At 40.7% G+C, this 16,454-nt stretch overlaps 1 protein-coding gene across 1 annotated transcript in view; it reads right to left on the minus strand.

Moving 5' to 3' along the window:
• The window catches only part of phlpp1 (PH domain and leucine rich repeat protein phosphatase 1), a 77,786-nt gene that overhangs the window by 7,834 nt on the left and 53,498 nt on the right, over positions 1-16,454 (minus strand). Inside the window, exons 3-11 of the mRNA XM_066681264.1 lie at positions 15,727-15,852; positions 12,267-12,415; positions 8,665-8,811; positions 7,184-7,411; positions 4,827-5,029; positions 4,557-4,617; positions 3,278-3,373; positions 1,180-1,335; positions 799-999 (exon numbers count right to left, since the gene is read on the minus strand). Of these exons, the coding sequence (XP_066537361.1) occupies positions 799-999; positions 1,180-1,335; positions 3,278-3,373; positions 4,557-4,617; positions 4,827-5,029; positions 7,184-7,411; positions 8,665-8,811; positions 12,267-12,415; positions 15,727-15,852 (1,367 nt within the window). The remainder of the gene's footprint in view (positions 1-798; positions 1,000-1,179; positions 1,336-3,277; positions 3,374-4,556; positions 4,618-4,826; positions 5,030-7,183; positions 7,412-8,664; positions 8,812-12,266; positions 12,416-15,726; positions 15,853-16,454) is intronic.

Raw genomic sequence — 16,454 nt, forward strand, 5'->3', positions numbered from 1 at the left:
CAGGCGTGGATTAAGGAAAGGACTAATATGAACATTCTTGTGTTTTATTAATATTGTGAACAAGCTTTTTCTACATGTCTTTGGCTTCAGGACAGTTCACACTGATTATGTGTTTGTATGTAGATATACATGTGTTGGAGTGTACACCTGTGAAAGTCAACTCCCTAAAATATGCTATCCCTGTTATTCCTCCATTCTACTGGCAACACCACACCATAAAGAAGCCTCAGGCTTGTGGTAAATCACTCAACTTCCACTGGTGTCAGTTGTTATAGTAACAAAACTCAGGCCTCCTGGTCACCCTTTGATGATGCGAACCTATGTGTACATTGGCACAGTTTGGCTTCTCCTTCAAGTGTGTTGAGCTGTCCAGTGAATTAATGTTACAAACAGTAAAAATGCTAAATGCTAAATGCTAGCCCTCACCCTAGGTTGGTAAAATCATGTCATTACGGGAGACATAGCTAATGAGCTGGTTGTCAGTAACTGATGCTTGCCTGTTTGTTCTTTCAAGCCTGTACTCAGCCAATTGATAAATAAACATTTATAAAATGTAGATATTGAGATCTATCCGCATTAAAATTACAGACAAACATAATACAGAGTAATCTTTAAGTTACAAAGGCAAATATTTCGATAGTACATCAGCGTTTGCAAAATGTTCTGGAGTACAATCAATAAATGATCAAATATTAAATATAAATATCAGTCAAATTTCTCATGCGTCTACATTTTTATATTTATTTTTAATTAGTTAACGATTAGTGTTGCAATTACTTACAATTATGTAAGTCTTACCTTGCTGGAAACGTCTGTAGGTGATTGTACGCCATGTGTAGTATCCTCAGGTGTGTGTGTCCGGTCAGTAGAGGCACACACTTGTCGGTGAGGTGATTATTGGTCAGGTAGAGCTCCTGCAGAATACTGTTGCTCTCTTCTGATAGGCTGGAGGGGGGCAGGCTTTCCAGCTTATTGGCTGAGGCATTTAGGCACCGTAAACTACAAACACCAACGAGAAGTTTTAATACAGTGAAATATACAGCTGCCAAATACATTTTTAACCATTTCGCTTCACAAAAGCTGTGTTGGACTTGTTGAATTTGATATTTATAGTTAATTAAAACAGCGGTCTCATATTAAAGAAATGATTGCTGTTTGGACTGAGTATGAATGTTGTACCTGTCTGATTTAAGGAAGAGGTTGCAGGGCAGTTCCACCAGCTGGTTGTGTTGGACATCCAAAACCTCAACCACCGGCCTCTCCACTCGATCGGGCAAACGCTGCAGACGATTATGACCTGCCAGGACCTTCCTTAGACTGTTACTGCAGAACAACCTGACAAAGAGAGAGAAGCATTAATATAGTGTTTTAAAACACGTTCACGCTGATTTGAGGCAGATAAATAAAGATATTATGAGCTGTTGAATGGCAGAGTGGACTGAGAGAGAGATAGAGTGTATTAAATTCATGCTGTATCTGTCTGGTCTTTACAGTATGCAGGATTTTGTCGATTTATGCTAAGCCAAGCTTCCACAGTAACGGTCGACCAACATCATAATATTCACACGTATGAACAGTATAGAGTCAACCTGGTATCACTGGGTGTAAGGAAGGAACACACCCAGGAGAGGGCGCTGGCCAATCACAAGGCATTAGACTCACAGTCAAATATGAATACAACAAACTAAACTGTCCAGTGATCCCAAATGGAAACCACACAGTGCTGTAAAGGTGACTGTAGACCTGCACTGTCACACAGCTCCAGGATCATGGCGTTGCAGGTTTAAGACTGACCCACCGTGACCATGAACTGGAGAAGCCATTACACACAATGATTGAATGAACAAACAGTAGATTAGGGATCATACTTTTAAAAAACCTATATGTGACACACAAACAGCCTGTTTTAAAACTCTCAGGCAAAAGGGCTTCAAAAATAAAAAGGGCCCTAACTCCCTACAACCCCAATAAAGCCTTAGTGGAAATTTCTAACTATATTTTCTCTTCAACAGATATTGGCTATTGCCTCCCTAACAATATTTAAAGAAAAAGGTAGCCATCTTTAGACTGTGGGTGAAGTAAGAGCATGTACAGTTTTGATCTTCATAGAGAGCGACAGACACACAAACACACACACACACACACACACACACACACACACACAGCAGAGACTGGAAGTGAAGTACTAAGTGGGTCGTAATGGAGAGAGGCAGAAAAAAAGCAGAACGTCCTCCGTGCGCCTACAGCACAGATTCATCATCCTGACACCAGAGTATAAAACACATCTGCAACATTGTGTGTGTGTGTGTGTGAGAGAGAGAGAGAGAGAGAGAGAGAGAGAGAGAGAGAGAGAGAGAGAGAGAGAAAGAGAGAGAGAACAAGTGAGTGAGTGAATGAGAGAGAGAGAGAGAAAGACAGATGATCCTAAAGATAGAAACACAGAGGAGAGAAAGGGAACAGAGGAAAGTGTGTGTCCTTCAGAGGCGCTGTATGGGTTGAGTAACTGATGACCATAATAAAAGGTGATTTATTAAAAACGAATTGGAAACACAGCTGGACAACACACACACACATACTCAAAAGCATCTGTGTGTGTGTGTGTGTGTGTGTGTGTGTGTGAGCAAGCAAGAGAATCCTGGCATGGGGAAACTACTGTTAACAAAATCCAAAGTTCATTTTCAAACTAAGTTTCAAACTGTTACTGACTTTAAGATTAGGATTAGACTCTGCAGTTCTACAACTACATTTGTAGTTGGAAAGATTGGATCAGACACAGCGGTGCTGCTGAAGTTTACTGTGCCCACTCCCTGGCTAAAGCAGAAGACATTTATATCTTGTTGGTCCACCTTGTAAACCCAAAGTCAGTGTTTGTGTTGGTCATCCTCTAGTCCTTCATCAGTGGTCATTTTAAAGTGCCCAGAGGATGTCGTTGGCTGGATGTTGTAGGCTGGATGTTTTTGGTTGGCAGGAGTATTTAAAAACTTTAGGAGCACTGCTGTGTCTGAGTCACTTTTTAACACACTACAATCACACCAAGGTCAATGCAGTGCTTGTAACAACCCAAATTATTGCTGGTCCGTGGTGGGGTCCTGACCATCAAAGGCCAGTCTGAAAGAGGTCTAAGAAAGTATGCAGAGCAACAGCTGGACTAATTGTAGAATTACAAAATGCACAAAGAAATAAATGGACAATGAGTGTAGAAACAAGGGGGTGGCTTTAATGTTACAGATGACTGGTATATTTGTGTGTGTGTGTGTGTGTGTGTGTGTCTACTCACCACTGGGGCAGTTCACTGATGCAGTTATGACTGATGTCCAGCACCTCCAACTTCTTACTCTCACTCAGCCGGTCCGGCAGCGCCACTATACGATTCCTTTTAACAGCACAAACACACTATTAGCATTCATACAATTCATCCTTTTAGTTCAAATCAAAATGGACCTTTTTAACTTCAAAAGTGCACTATCCCAGATTTTGCCAGTAGAGGTCGCACTATCACCTCAGAGCCAAACATAAACAGCTATTCAGCAATGCCCTTCAATCAGCCTCACAGTCTCCCCCCTCAATCCTACCCCCAGTTATGTTTAACTTCTCATAGCTGAGAGCAAAAGCTAAAAAAAAAAAAAATCACTCTGACTCTTATATAGCCAACGTTATCTTGCGAGTCACTCAAGAAAACCCTGTAATTAAAAATTTTACTTGGTACTTTTTTTATCACCCAAAGCGCTTACAGAGGTCACCAACACAAAGGGTAAAAAACAACATGGGGATATAAGTCCAGGGAGAAAAAAGTAGTTTAAAGTGGTCAGAGGACCTCTCTCTTTGGACAAAGAGTGTTTGGCATAGTCTGTTGGTGTGAAGCCAACGCAACATCGCGGTGAGAATGGTTCACGAGTGCTCTCCTCACCGGCACATAGGCGTAAACATAAAACATAAAAACAGACACAGTCTCTCGGCGGGGTCGGGGTTGAAAAATCAGACTCCTACAGGTCCAGAGCATGGGGAAAAAGGCGAGTGAATGAGCCACGGCTAGCTGAGCGACAGTGAACTCGTGAATTAGATGCTAACTTCAGGCTCATGCTTTACACAGAGCCCAAATTTCCTGGTCAGGGCACCTTAAGACTAAAATGAATCATTACCTGAAAAGTGTTAACCAATAATTCCAGGTTTGGCCTCACACCACCACCACGTCACACTAGGTAAGATTTGGGTTTTTTGCTTCTGGAACTCCCCCTAGAGTAACTCAATTTGATAGCACTGTACTGAAATCAATGGTGGAGTGGTATCCAACCCTCCTCCAAAAGTTACATAGTGCAGTTTCGGCAGTGTTAAGCCCACAGTAGCGACAACAGAGGCTCTATTCTCCTTAATAATGGTCAGTGAAGGAGCGCTAGGATATTGAAGCTGTATATTTAGAAAAAAATAATACATAGTGCTCCTTTAATAATGTGAAAAATCACTGGAGAAAATTACTGATGGCTCCTTTAAGAGAACCATTATAAATTATGTTTATTATGTAAATATTTTTATTAAAAGTTTGTGCACAAATTGCTCACCTTGAGATGTCCATGTAGGTGAGGTTGGAGGCCGCTGGACTGACTTCTAGTTCTCGGAGCTCTGCAAAGAATAAAAAGCCTATTAGTACCCCAGCATCTATTCATTTCCATCCAAAGAAATAATGTAAGATTGAAATTTGATATGATTTAATGCACATTTGTAGCTCACTAAATTCTGTTCAGAACATGTACAGGAAAACAATAATGGCTATAAATGTTATAGCTACACCACATTTACAGTCTTGTCTGAATGGCTTTAGTTGAGCTCACCATTGTTGGAGGCATAGAGGGCTTTAAGAGTGCATCCTCGAAGTTTGAGGCGGCTGATTCGGTTCCTCTGACAATGCAGGACCTCCAGTCGTGGGAACGGTGAGGCGTCCAGATCACTCAGACGGTTATCTCTCACGTCCAGCTGTGTCACATGCCGCAGGAAGTCAGGCTCATCCGGAACTATGCTGGATATCTGGTTCAGTCTGTGTAAACGAGGGGGTGGAAAAGTCCTTTAGAGCACTGCTTTACTCACAAAAGCACAGTGGGTTTCTAAGCAATGGGTTTCTATAGTGGTCTGAAGATTCATAAATATCTAGCACATGATTCACTTAGAGGGCGGCACGGTGGTGCAGCAGGTAGGTGTCGCAGTCACACAGCTCCAGGGACCTGAAAGTTGTGGGTTCGATTCCCGCTCCGGGTGACTGTCTGTGAGGAGTGTGGTGTGTTCTCCCTGTGTCTGTGTTGGTTTCCTCCGGGTGACTGTCTGTGAGGAGTTGGTGTGTTATCCCTGTGTCTGTGTGGGTTTCCTCCGGGTGACTGTCTGTGAGGAGTTGGTGTGTTATCCCCGTGTCTGTGTGGGTTTCCTCCGGGTTCTCCGGTTTCCTCCCACAGTCCAAAAACACATGTTGGTAGGTGGATTGGAGACTCAAAGTGTCCGTAGGTGTGAATGTGTGACTGTGTGTTGCCCTGTGAAGGACTGGCGCCCCCTCCAGTGTGTATTCCTGCCTTGCGCCCAATGATTCCAGGTAGGCTCTGGACCCACCACGACCCTAAACTGGATAAGCGCTTACAGATAATGAATGAATGAATGAATGAATGAATGAATCACTTAACAAAATGAATTAAAAACTACTTTTCAAACTTTAATATGAGTAGAAATACTACAACAAAACTAGATTCCAAACTTTTTGCCCTGTATTTCTAGAAAAATCATCAAATAATCTTGATGATTCAATCCAACTGTGCAGCAGAAATGCAGAAACATTCTGTTTAAAATGCCCCACCCCTGCCTGCTTTCTGGTGTTAAACAGCAGCTCACATTTGAATCCCTTGAAAATGATGTTCAGTAATGCATTTTGTATATTGTTAGTGTAGGAAAATGTTCCAAAAACCCACTTTTAAGACTTAGAGGCAGTGATTCCCAAAGTGGGGGTGAGCCATCGCAGGCGGGTAATTCCAATGTAAATGCAATTTGCCTCATTATTATTGTTTTGTTCAATAAAAATCACTGTTTTCAGTGGAGTCTGGAGGCAAAGAACATTTACATCTGCATCTGTATTGGAGTGGGAGTATGAACATATTCCCATCGACAAAATGGGGACACTGCAGAACAAGTTTGGGAACCACTGCATGAAGTCTTTCATGTGGATCTTCTTGCTTTATAGTTATAAACAGCTCAGCACTGTATAGAACAGATCTAGAACCCTTGAATATTGTAACGCTAAGAACACCTTATTAACTTTTACTATTTGCAATATTTGTTGGTCCTTGCATAAACCAAACACTCTTAAGTTCTGCCTACAGCCCATAGCTTGGCTAAAGTGGTTTCTCTTTTGCTTACTCTGCTCAAAGTGTTGTGACTAATTGAGAGGGATTTCATTCCAGTGCTTGACATTAATCAGCTAATTAGAGCTGATGATGGTACCTGCTTATTTTTGCACAAACTTTCAAGATGCATTCCCCCCAGACTCGAAAGCAAATTTAGTATATTAATGAAGACTTCCATTACTGGGACACGGAGCATATTTTTCATAATCACCATCTTTTTAAAAATCCAGAGCAAAATCCAGGGTATTTCAGCTTTGGAAATGACTCGGCATGTTGCAGCTCTGCATACATTAAGAAGTCATTTAAGCTCAGTGCTAACTCTGAATAAGTGCCGATCACTGCAGGAGTGGTGCGTGAGATAAATGCTGAAGCTGACGGATAAACGGAGAGATGACTGCTGATGACTGGTAAAGCCTTCACTGAGATTTCCTTTATCTTCTTGGTGCAAAACTAGATGCGTTTGCAGCTAATCATCTAACATTTTTTCTAAAATCATGAACATTCATAAGGATTTAATTCCTTTGTGTTGTAATAGCAGTTTTGAAACTTTTAGAACATTTCTGCAATGATTTGATGGCACTGGGGCTACAAAAACATTAGCGAGGGCAGGTAGTGGATCACAAACACCACTCCAACTCATACCAGTGGTAACTGGATGGAGCTCAGTCGGTCCAGGATTTATAGGCCGTTCTTAAGATACTTGTTGGGCGGTGACTTCCTTTCAGTATTTCTACTTTGGGAAGCCATCTTGTCATTTTGGGATTGCACAAGAGTGTACATTTAGGGCAAAGTACTGACTGTGTACTGACCTGAGGTCGATGTATTTGACGGGCAGCAGGCGGAAGGCCTGAAGTGTGAGAGTCTGCAGTCTGTTGCCTGCCATACACAGCCTCTCCACTGCAGGCAGTCGCTCCAGGACCTGCGGGACCTCACTGAACTCGTTAAAGGAGAGACCCAGGTAGGCGAGCCGCTGCAGAGAGCCCAGCTCAGCAGGCAGAGAAGATAGCTGGTTACCGTCCAGGAGAAACGTCTGCAGACTGACAGTTAACAGGGATAGGTACTTTAAAGGGACGCACTAGACAGAAGGACACACCCCTCCTCCCCACAACTGTTTCTCCAACTTAATCTCCATCTTTCACATCTGACTTGTCATTAAAATATAGCTTTCTCACCTAAACAGTTCTTTAAATGATACACAGCGGGTTATGTAACAGAGAACATGAAGCCATCAGGGTTTCCACTTGAGCACAGCATTTACCCAGGTTCTCAGTCATCATACTAATGTTTTTAATCACTGTAAATTTAGGACAGACTCAGGAAAATGTTCTAATCATTTAAAGTGTAAGCGTGTTCAAATTGTCCGACAGTAATCACAGACAATTGCACATACAGATTACCAACCTTGTTCAGACAGTAGTTTCATTCAGACTGGCTTCAGCTGGTTTACATTATTCACGACTGAGATGTTCTTAATAGTCTTTTTAAAGATTGTACTATACTTACATTAAAATAGAACTGTGGTTTTAGACAGAACCATCCTTCAGACTAAAGGAGAATGCTTTAATTACACATCTATGTAGCAGCTTTTTAAAAATGGCTTCTATATACTTCTCTATCATCATATTTTCCACTTCCTGTTTATACTTTAGCAATCCAATAAAGTGAAGAAATAGTTCATGGATGATGGTAAACACGAATATTTCTGTAATTAAACAGTAGGGGGCAGCAGTGGTGCTCAAATGAAAAATACAGGCTGTGGATTTTCAGGTTTCTTCAGATTCTTCATCCACAAGAGATTCACGGCTATGATGAAATCCAGAGTTCAAGAAGTTCATGCGTAAATGTGGCTCTCAGAGTCTTTAGTATTGCATTATACACAGTAAATCAATTTTGTTTCTCAAGCTGGTGATTTCTCAAGAGGAGGAATAAAAAGCTGTATCTAGACTAACGAGAGATATTCTAGGATTAATCTCAATAAAATCCATAGCACACAATTTGTAGTTTAAAAAGAAATGAAAATAAAGGAAAATAAAAAAAAACTGACCAAAAATATAATAAGCCTGTTTAATTGGATTTACTGCAGTGCAGAATGTGAAACTACAAGAATTACATAGTGATATAAAGCACCAAATGCTATTTGAGACCTAACAGCACCCTCTTGTGGAAAATCTTACTCCTGCTAAACATGAGTGAGTGAGACACAAGCCAAAGGTTTTAAACAATATTTTTGCTGTTTCGCCCTCTGCTCTCACACAACAACTCGTTTTTCATTCCCTCTATCGCTCCTTACTTGTTCATGAGTCCAACGCTGGGGTGCAGGTTGCTGAGGCAGTTGCAACTGAGGTTGAGCTCTGTGAGGGTGGTGATGGAGCCCAGGGCCAGAGGAAAAACACCCAGCTGATTATTTGAGAGGTTCAAACTCCGCAACCGAGAGAACCTACAAACCACAAACAGAGAAGAGTGAGGAGTGTGAGAAAGTGTGTGTGTGTGGGGAGTGTGGTAGAGTGTATACATACATACATACACATATACGTATGTGAAAAAGTTAGGACCCCCCATGAAAACCTTTGTTTTTTTAACATATTTAAACATATGGACATTAGAGCTTCGTTTGAACAGCATTGAGAGATGGAGCTTTTGTAAATAAAGAAATAAAACTGAAGACATTATTTATAAACATAACACCCTATGCCCTAATATCTGGTATTATACCCTTTGGCTGAAATAACCTCTATTAGATGTTTCCTGTAATCATCTACCAGTCTCGACTGGGAGCTGGTTTTTCACACTCCTCCACGCAGAATTCTTTCAGCTGTGTGATATTTGAGGGTTTTCTTGAATGCACAAATCACCCCACAGCATCTCAGTACGATTAAGATCCGAGCTCTGATTTGGCCGTTCCAGAACTCTCCATTTCTTACTTGTGAATTTACTGGAATCTTTTGGCTCATGGTCAGCTTCGGTTTTTGGAAAGATAGTCTCACATTTTCCTCAAGCACCCTCTGATACAGAGAAGAATTGATAGTAGATTCAACGATGGAGAGCTTGCCAGGCCCTCGTGCAGCAATCAGCCCCAAACCATGACTTTCCACCCCACTGCTTCACAGTTGGTATGTGGTTCTCATGCTCAAATGCTGTGCTGGTCGTCATCTGTTAGCTTTGGATTCACCTGTCCAAAGCCCATTGTTCCAGAAGTCCTGGTCTTAGTCTATGTGCTCTCTGGCAAACTTTAGTCTTGCCCTGATGTCTTTTTGACAGCAAGGGTTTCCTCCTTGTGCAGTCGTTTCCTGATGGCAGATACATTTACCTTGACATCAACTGTGGCTAGAGCCAGTTGTAGGTCCCGTGAGGACATTTAAGGATTGTTGGAGAGTCTGCTCCTCTTTACTGACACTCCTCCCTAATGATGGCCTAATCATTTGCAGCTGATGTGGTGCACCTGATTCTAAATGTAGACATTTAGACATCTAATTATAGACTTGTGTTAATTTCTTCAGTTGTTTAGTTACATAAGCTCCATCTCAGACTCCATCTGCAGATGTCATGTATATTTCCAAACGTAGATATCACGACTACACCTGCACTCTGTAACATTACATATACAGCTCTTCGCTCAACATGTGGTCAGTAATTAGACATATCAAAAGCAAGTGTGTCCTGTTTGCGGCAGCAACAGTTTGTAATCTTCTAGGAAAGCTTTACACAAGATGTAAGAACATTTTTGTGAGGATTTAGTGGTGTTCAGCCACTAGAGCATTAATACGGCCAGGTCCTAATATTAAATGCTTCGTTCTGCATCATAAAATCCACTCCAGCACATCCCAAAGGTATTGAGAAACCTACAAATGGCATAAAGTAAGGTGAGATTATGCTTATGTGCAGATGTTTCAAAGCACCCCATTCTATTAGCAATGCATTTCTATGTAGAATCAAGTTAAATCCCATTTCTTACTTTTACCCCTAACCCTAGTCCAAACGGATGGGCTAAGGAATGAAATGGGATTCACCATAAAAACTGGGAAAATAATGTGTGCGCATTGAAAGCATATGCAATCATTCATTAGAACAGGTTTCTGTAAACATTTGAATAGTTTTTAGTGCAGGCCTCCATTGGGGTACAGAGAACACAGTGCAGTTTGATTTTTTTCCCCCTGAACTATTTAAGCACTCTTCACCCTCCCCACAAGCAGCTCCTGCCAAGCCTTTTTACCCAGTATGCAGTGTGGTCGGAGCGCTGTGTCCGTCACGGGGGCCCGCGGCCCTTTGAAGCCTTTGTGCTTCAGCAAATATGATCATAAACAAGAGAGAGATTTCAGAGAAGACAATCACATCACAGCCTGAGCAGAAGAGTGGAAAACTCCCAGTGACAACAGAGTAGAGAGAAAGAGAGAGACAGAAAAAAAAGAGAGAGTGACCAGGCTGTGATGGCATGTGAGGTTAACAGAGTGTTTACAGTGAAACAAAAGGGTCAGTCGTGCTCTGTCTCTCTCTCCCTTTCTGTGCTCATTGCAAGCTTTGGGTGGGATTCTGTTTAAACTGCGAGGGAGGCCAGCTGTGAGACCCTGTCCTGTAGTTCTGGACCTGAACTCTTGCTTCTAATTCTCACTGAGGATCTACAACAGGGTTTTTCCAACTTAACCTCCATCTTTCTCCTCTGGATTGTCATGACACTGGCTTCCTCACCTAAACTTTCGGTAAAATGTGAACAGTTTTGTGCGAGGAAAATATATAATGCACCACTACAGAAGCAGTTATTCTGTACATAAAGTGCTCTAAATTGAAATTAAGGAACCATCAGGGTTAGCTTAAGCGGGAGAAGAACAGGCATTCCCCATTCCCAGACTCTGGGAAATGTTCTGAGATGTGTGTATTAACTTCTACTTAAAATCCTGGCACTCAATTTTAAATTTAGTTTAAAAATATAATATTATCATTCACAAAGCCTAGAGGTTATTGTTTGTTGGCGGTGTCATGTTTCTTGTTTGTCCTTGGCAATATTTCCATCGTATCGGCCAAAATTAAGAAAGGTATTGTGATATAAATTTTGGCCATATCGTCCAACCCTAGCTGTATACATTAACCTTTTTATTATTTTTTTATTCCATGTCAGATTATTAATGGATTAACTGCTGCATGTAAATACAATAATGAAGGATAATAATCAGAATACTGGACAACACAACACAGCCCTTACTGGACAGAAAGGAATGTTATAAGCATGTTATATGAACAAATAAAAGGAAATAAAACAGGAAAATGCTCCATTTGTGTATTTTCTGGGGCTGTGCTCAGCGTGACACATCTCACTCTGATCTGACCCTGCTGTAAATATTAAATAAACCATGACCTAGAACCAATCACCCCTGCAATGCGCCCCCTGTTCCTGTCGAAAAAATTGGTGGAAACACGGGCCGGTTCCCTGGATCACACCAAGTTTCCAAGAATCCTGAACGGAACTGGTTCAAGAAGCAGAGATCTTCCAGTGGAAAAGGGCTATCAGAGGCTTCTTTAGCTTTGCTATAATGATCAATAAAGGAAATCATTCCTGCCCACAGCAGTAGCCTTAAACAATATCTCACTCTGTCCCGATAGAGTGGAGTGTCCTCTGGGTGTTTAATAAACATAGCACATCAATTAACACGTTGCACTTTTTTCTTGCATCATCTGCTGCACTATAGCTATTGTTTGTACATTATTCATTACGTGCACCCATTTGTGTCTTAAATATAGTACTCCATCTACCAATCCATGAGTTAAAACACACTTGGAATTAAACCCAGTGGGCAGTTGCTGCATCCCCTGTACAGAGCCAGAAGAACCTCACACATGCACTTCATCTCATTCTTCCACACACACAATCACAGGCACTCACACACAGACATGCACACAGACCTTTGGAGCTGCTGGAGCGTGTGGTCTGCCGGGAGAAAGTTGTGTTTGAGGTTCAGGTGCGTGAGGTCTTGGCTGTAGAGTAGATTGGGAGGAAGCTTCTCCAAACTACAGTACGACAAGTCCACAGAACTGATCCTCTGAGACACCATCTGAGAGAGAGAGAGAGAGAGAGAGAGAGAGAGAGAGAGAGGTGTGTAAGAGAAGAGGGAGAAAGACAGCGAGAATAAATTGTTAAGCACACTGTGCTCTCTGGGGTCTTCAATAAAGATGAGACAAAATAAGACAAACACAGCACATTTGCGTTTATTCAATCAGCAGGAAAAGCACTGACCTGTAAACACACACGAGCGTACAAATACTGCACACACATTAAGATTCCCACTAGCTTCACAGGGCCAGATGAGGACAAGCACCAGAAAATTTGTGCTAAATGTGGGTGGAAGCAAGATTTAATACGGGGAACAAACTGGTGTCTCCCTGTACTAAGCCTGCAGCGGCTGTTTCAGATGAAAATCTGTTGCATATTTTCTAATCAACAAAACACCCAAAGGTCACCAACCATTTTGATATTCATCGATTTCATCTTTGGTGAATCTCTATGATCCACCTCCCTACGCAGGTAAACAATCAAAAACACAAATATCATCTTTAGTAACAATGCAGCAAGAACCAAAATAGAAGATAACAAATGAATTAAAACACCGTGCACATGGCAAATTACTACAAAAGTGGATGTAGCTTTGTTTTTTTAAACTAATGAGTCATGTACATCAGCTAAATAAATGCATTAACTCATGCAACAACGGAAAGAACTGCCTTTCTTCTGCTCTCAGGCACAGAGTTCTCTATCTTATCGCTGAGGGTCCCACTGGGACACTTAGTGCTGACACTACGAGGTTGTTTCCAGGAAAAGCAAGACGATAAGCAGAGGAAGAGATGAGGACAAGGTGGAGGAAGAACAGGAGCAATAGCTAGGGAACAAGAAGGAAGCTAAAGAAGAAATAAAGATGGGAAACTAGTGGAAAAGCAGGAGAGAAAAGTGGGTTTGTTGACAGGAAAACAGTAAGAAAAAGAGGAAAAACAAGTGAAAAGCAGGGGAAAAGAAGAAGAAAATGTAGAAAATGGAAGAAAAATGAAAAATGCAAAAGGCAGGAGAAAAGAATTATTGGAAAAAATGAGATTTATAATAATAAAAGTTAAAGGGAATGGGAAAACAATGGCACTTCATAAAAAAAAAAAAACCTGAAGGCACTAATATTGAAGAAACTTTTTTTTTTGGTTTCTTTTCCCAATCACAGGCTGGTTGAAGGTTACTAAGGTTAAAATAAAATATCGTAGATCATCAGGTGAGAGTAAACCAGCGCTCCCCCAGTCGCCAAAACAAACAAACGAGCCGTGGACAAAGTTCAGACGCATTAATGTAGGACAGTGGGCTGAAGCCTGAGCTAAGCATTGTGGGTACTCAGCATATCATAAATCAAACACATGGAGTTAATGGTCTTTTGTAACGTGAGGCAGATGTAATGATAAATCAACACAAACACACACCCACCGAGACGCACTAAGACAGAAAAACACACCAAGACACGCATATAAACACGCACAGGATCCTGTTTCCTCAGTCAGTTGCAAGAATCCGTGCAATCGCTGTTTTTTGTCACAAGGACAAAAGGGTGTGGTTATGGATTGTTATCTTCCCAGTTAATCACATGCTTCCCTTCACATTTTATTACAAATCCACAAACATCAACATCAGATAAACGTTTACATTTTACCCATTATTTCAAATCAACATTTGATCATGTATTTATTTCACACCAGAAAAAAACGTTTAAACAAATCTATTAATATTATAATATATTTGATAAAGTATGTATTCTGTAACAATACAGAAATAGGAATCTTAATAACACTAACACAGAAAGATTTAGTCTTAAATTAAATGCTGGAGTGCAGTGGAGGCCAATATTCAATTAAATTATTGAAAACTAATTTAATTTGAAGGGAATGTTCAGTTTAACTGGCGTAACTAGATTTTATGGTACTGGTTTAGCGTCACAGGAAACTCACTGACCAATCACATATACACACCACAACTGATGCCAATCAGCCAATCAGGTCTTCGTAAGCAGAGGAGGGTCGATTATATTGTGGCACTAAAGGGAAAACCACTAGTTTCAAGTGCCACTATGAGAATATAAGACAAGTCATTGGCACTTCATTTTAATATATATATAAAGGGGTTGGACAATGAAACTGAAACACCTGTCATTGTAGTGTGGGAGGTTTCATGGCTAAATTGGAGCAGCCTGGTGGACAATCTTCATTAACTGCACATTGCACCAGTAAAACCATGTGCATCCAATGGTTCAAACATTGTGTCCTGAAGGCGGTGCCGTGTATCAGGACGACAATGCACCAATACACACAGCAAGACTGGTGACAGATTGGTTTGATGAACATGAAAGTGAAGTTGAACATCTCCCATGGCCTGCACAGTCACCAGATCTAAATATTATTGAACCACTTTGGGGTGTTTTGGAGGCGCGAGTCAGGAAACGTTTTCCTCCACCAGCATCACGTTGAGACCTGGCCACTATCCTGCAAGAAGAATGGCTTCAAATCCCTCTGACCACTGTGCAGGACTTGTATATGTCATTCCCAAGACGAACTGACGCTGTATTGGCTGCAAAGGGAGGCCCTACATCATACTAATAAATTATATAAATAATATAAATAATAAAGAATATAGTATTGAAACATATAAATTGTAATTGTACTTGTAATGTCATCATTTTATTGTAATTATTTTAATATAGTTTTAGACCTTGACTTGAGGAAATATTCTTAAACAGGACCTAACTGAAACAACTGAGAACAGAGAAATGCGAGGTTCTGTTTGTTTAATATCATCCCAAGTGGTGGACTGCATGTCATAAAATCAGACCAATAAGTTCTCATTGTTTTCTCTGTATTATTATTATTTCACCTTTTGGTTAGATGTCTAATGTGTCAGTGGGAAATGCCTGCGAGCCAGGACTATAATACAACAACAGTCCTATCCGGATTGGATTAGTATCAGGGGAATGACAGTTAACATTTAAAAGAATGCACCTCATAAAAATAAGTTCACAATAACTTATTTAAAAAATAAAAAAAAAAATAAGTTCACTCACATTTAGGAATGTCTCAAATATTGACGTGTGCCCTAGTTCATACACTTCCTCAATAACACAACTCAGCAGGCAGCAATAACATTTCTCCAGAATGACACATTTTCCAGTCTGATGAGTTTTTCTTTTTGCTATTTAAACTTTTTTTTTTACACAACTGGACATTTATGTCACCACTTGGTCATAATACTTTACATTATTGCTTTGGTCTAGACCAAAGGAACAAATGTAACTGTCCTTGCACACCCTCGAAGAGCCCACACACAGACAAAAACACACACACAGACCTTGGCTGCGTGGCGGTGCCAGCGAAGGTGCTCAGTGAAGCTGTCAAAGCTGATGTAATACGTCTGACTCTGAGGCCCAGCAGAACTGAAGGCCAAACAGTGGCTGTGTTTCTTCACCTCCTCTACCTGCAAACATGCAGACACACACACACAAAAAGAGAAAGAAAAAGGTCACCTTCTGCAGGTAGTAAGGTGTGGTAACCTAAGGTCAACAGGTTCTTTTCCAAAGAAGGAATCTGCCAATTTTTACAGGAAAATATATTTAGTACGATCATTACATTTTAAATGTGCTGGTAAAAGATTGGCTGTTCTACTGCTGTCCTTCTACACGGAAATGTAGTACAGCACAAGGCTTAAAATAACAAAGTGTCATTAAAAAGGCCCTCTGGGGAGTAGCTGCACATTAACGTAAACCCAGCAAAGAAATCACTGTTTAAAACAAACACTTGGCCACATAATGTACCTCCTAGAAGTATGGCATTATTGTTTTGCTAAGACTCAACGTGGGAAATGACTAAATATAAGACATCAGAATAAAAAAAATAAAATAAAACATTAAATAATAATAATAGTAGTAGTAGTTGACTGAAAATCCAGAGACTAGTTCACAAAAGTAGGTTCTAAAAATTATGTAAACTGGCAAAATATCTAAATGGGTGGAGCTTAGTGGTTCTATGTACATTTTTGATTGTAAGGACCCAAGGAAGGACCCATAGACACTACACAAG

This window comes from Hoplias malabaricus, chromosome 9, assembly GCF_029633855.1.
Source record: "Hoplias malabaricus isolate fHopMal1 chromosome 9, fHopMal1.hap1, whole genome shotgun sequence".
NCBI classification, from domain to species: Eukaryota; Metazoa; Chordata; class Actinopteri; order Characiformes; family Erythrinidae; genus Hoplias; species Hoplias malabaricus.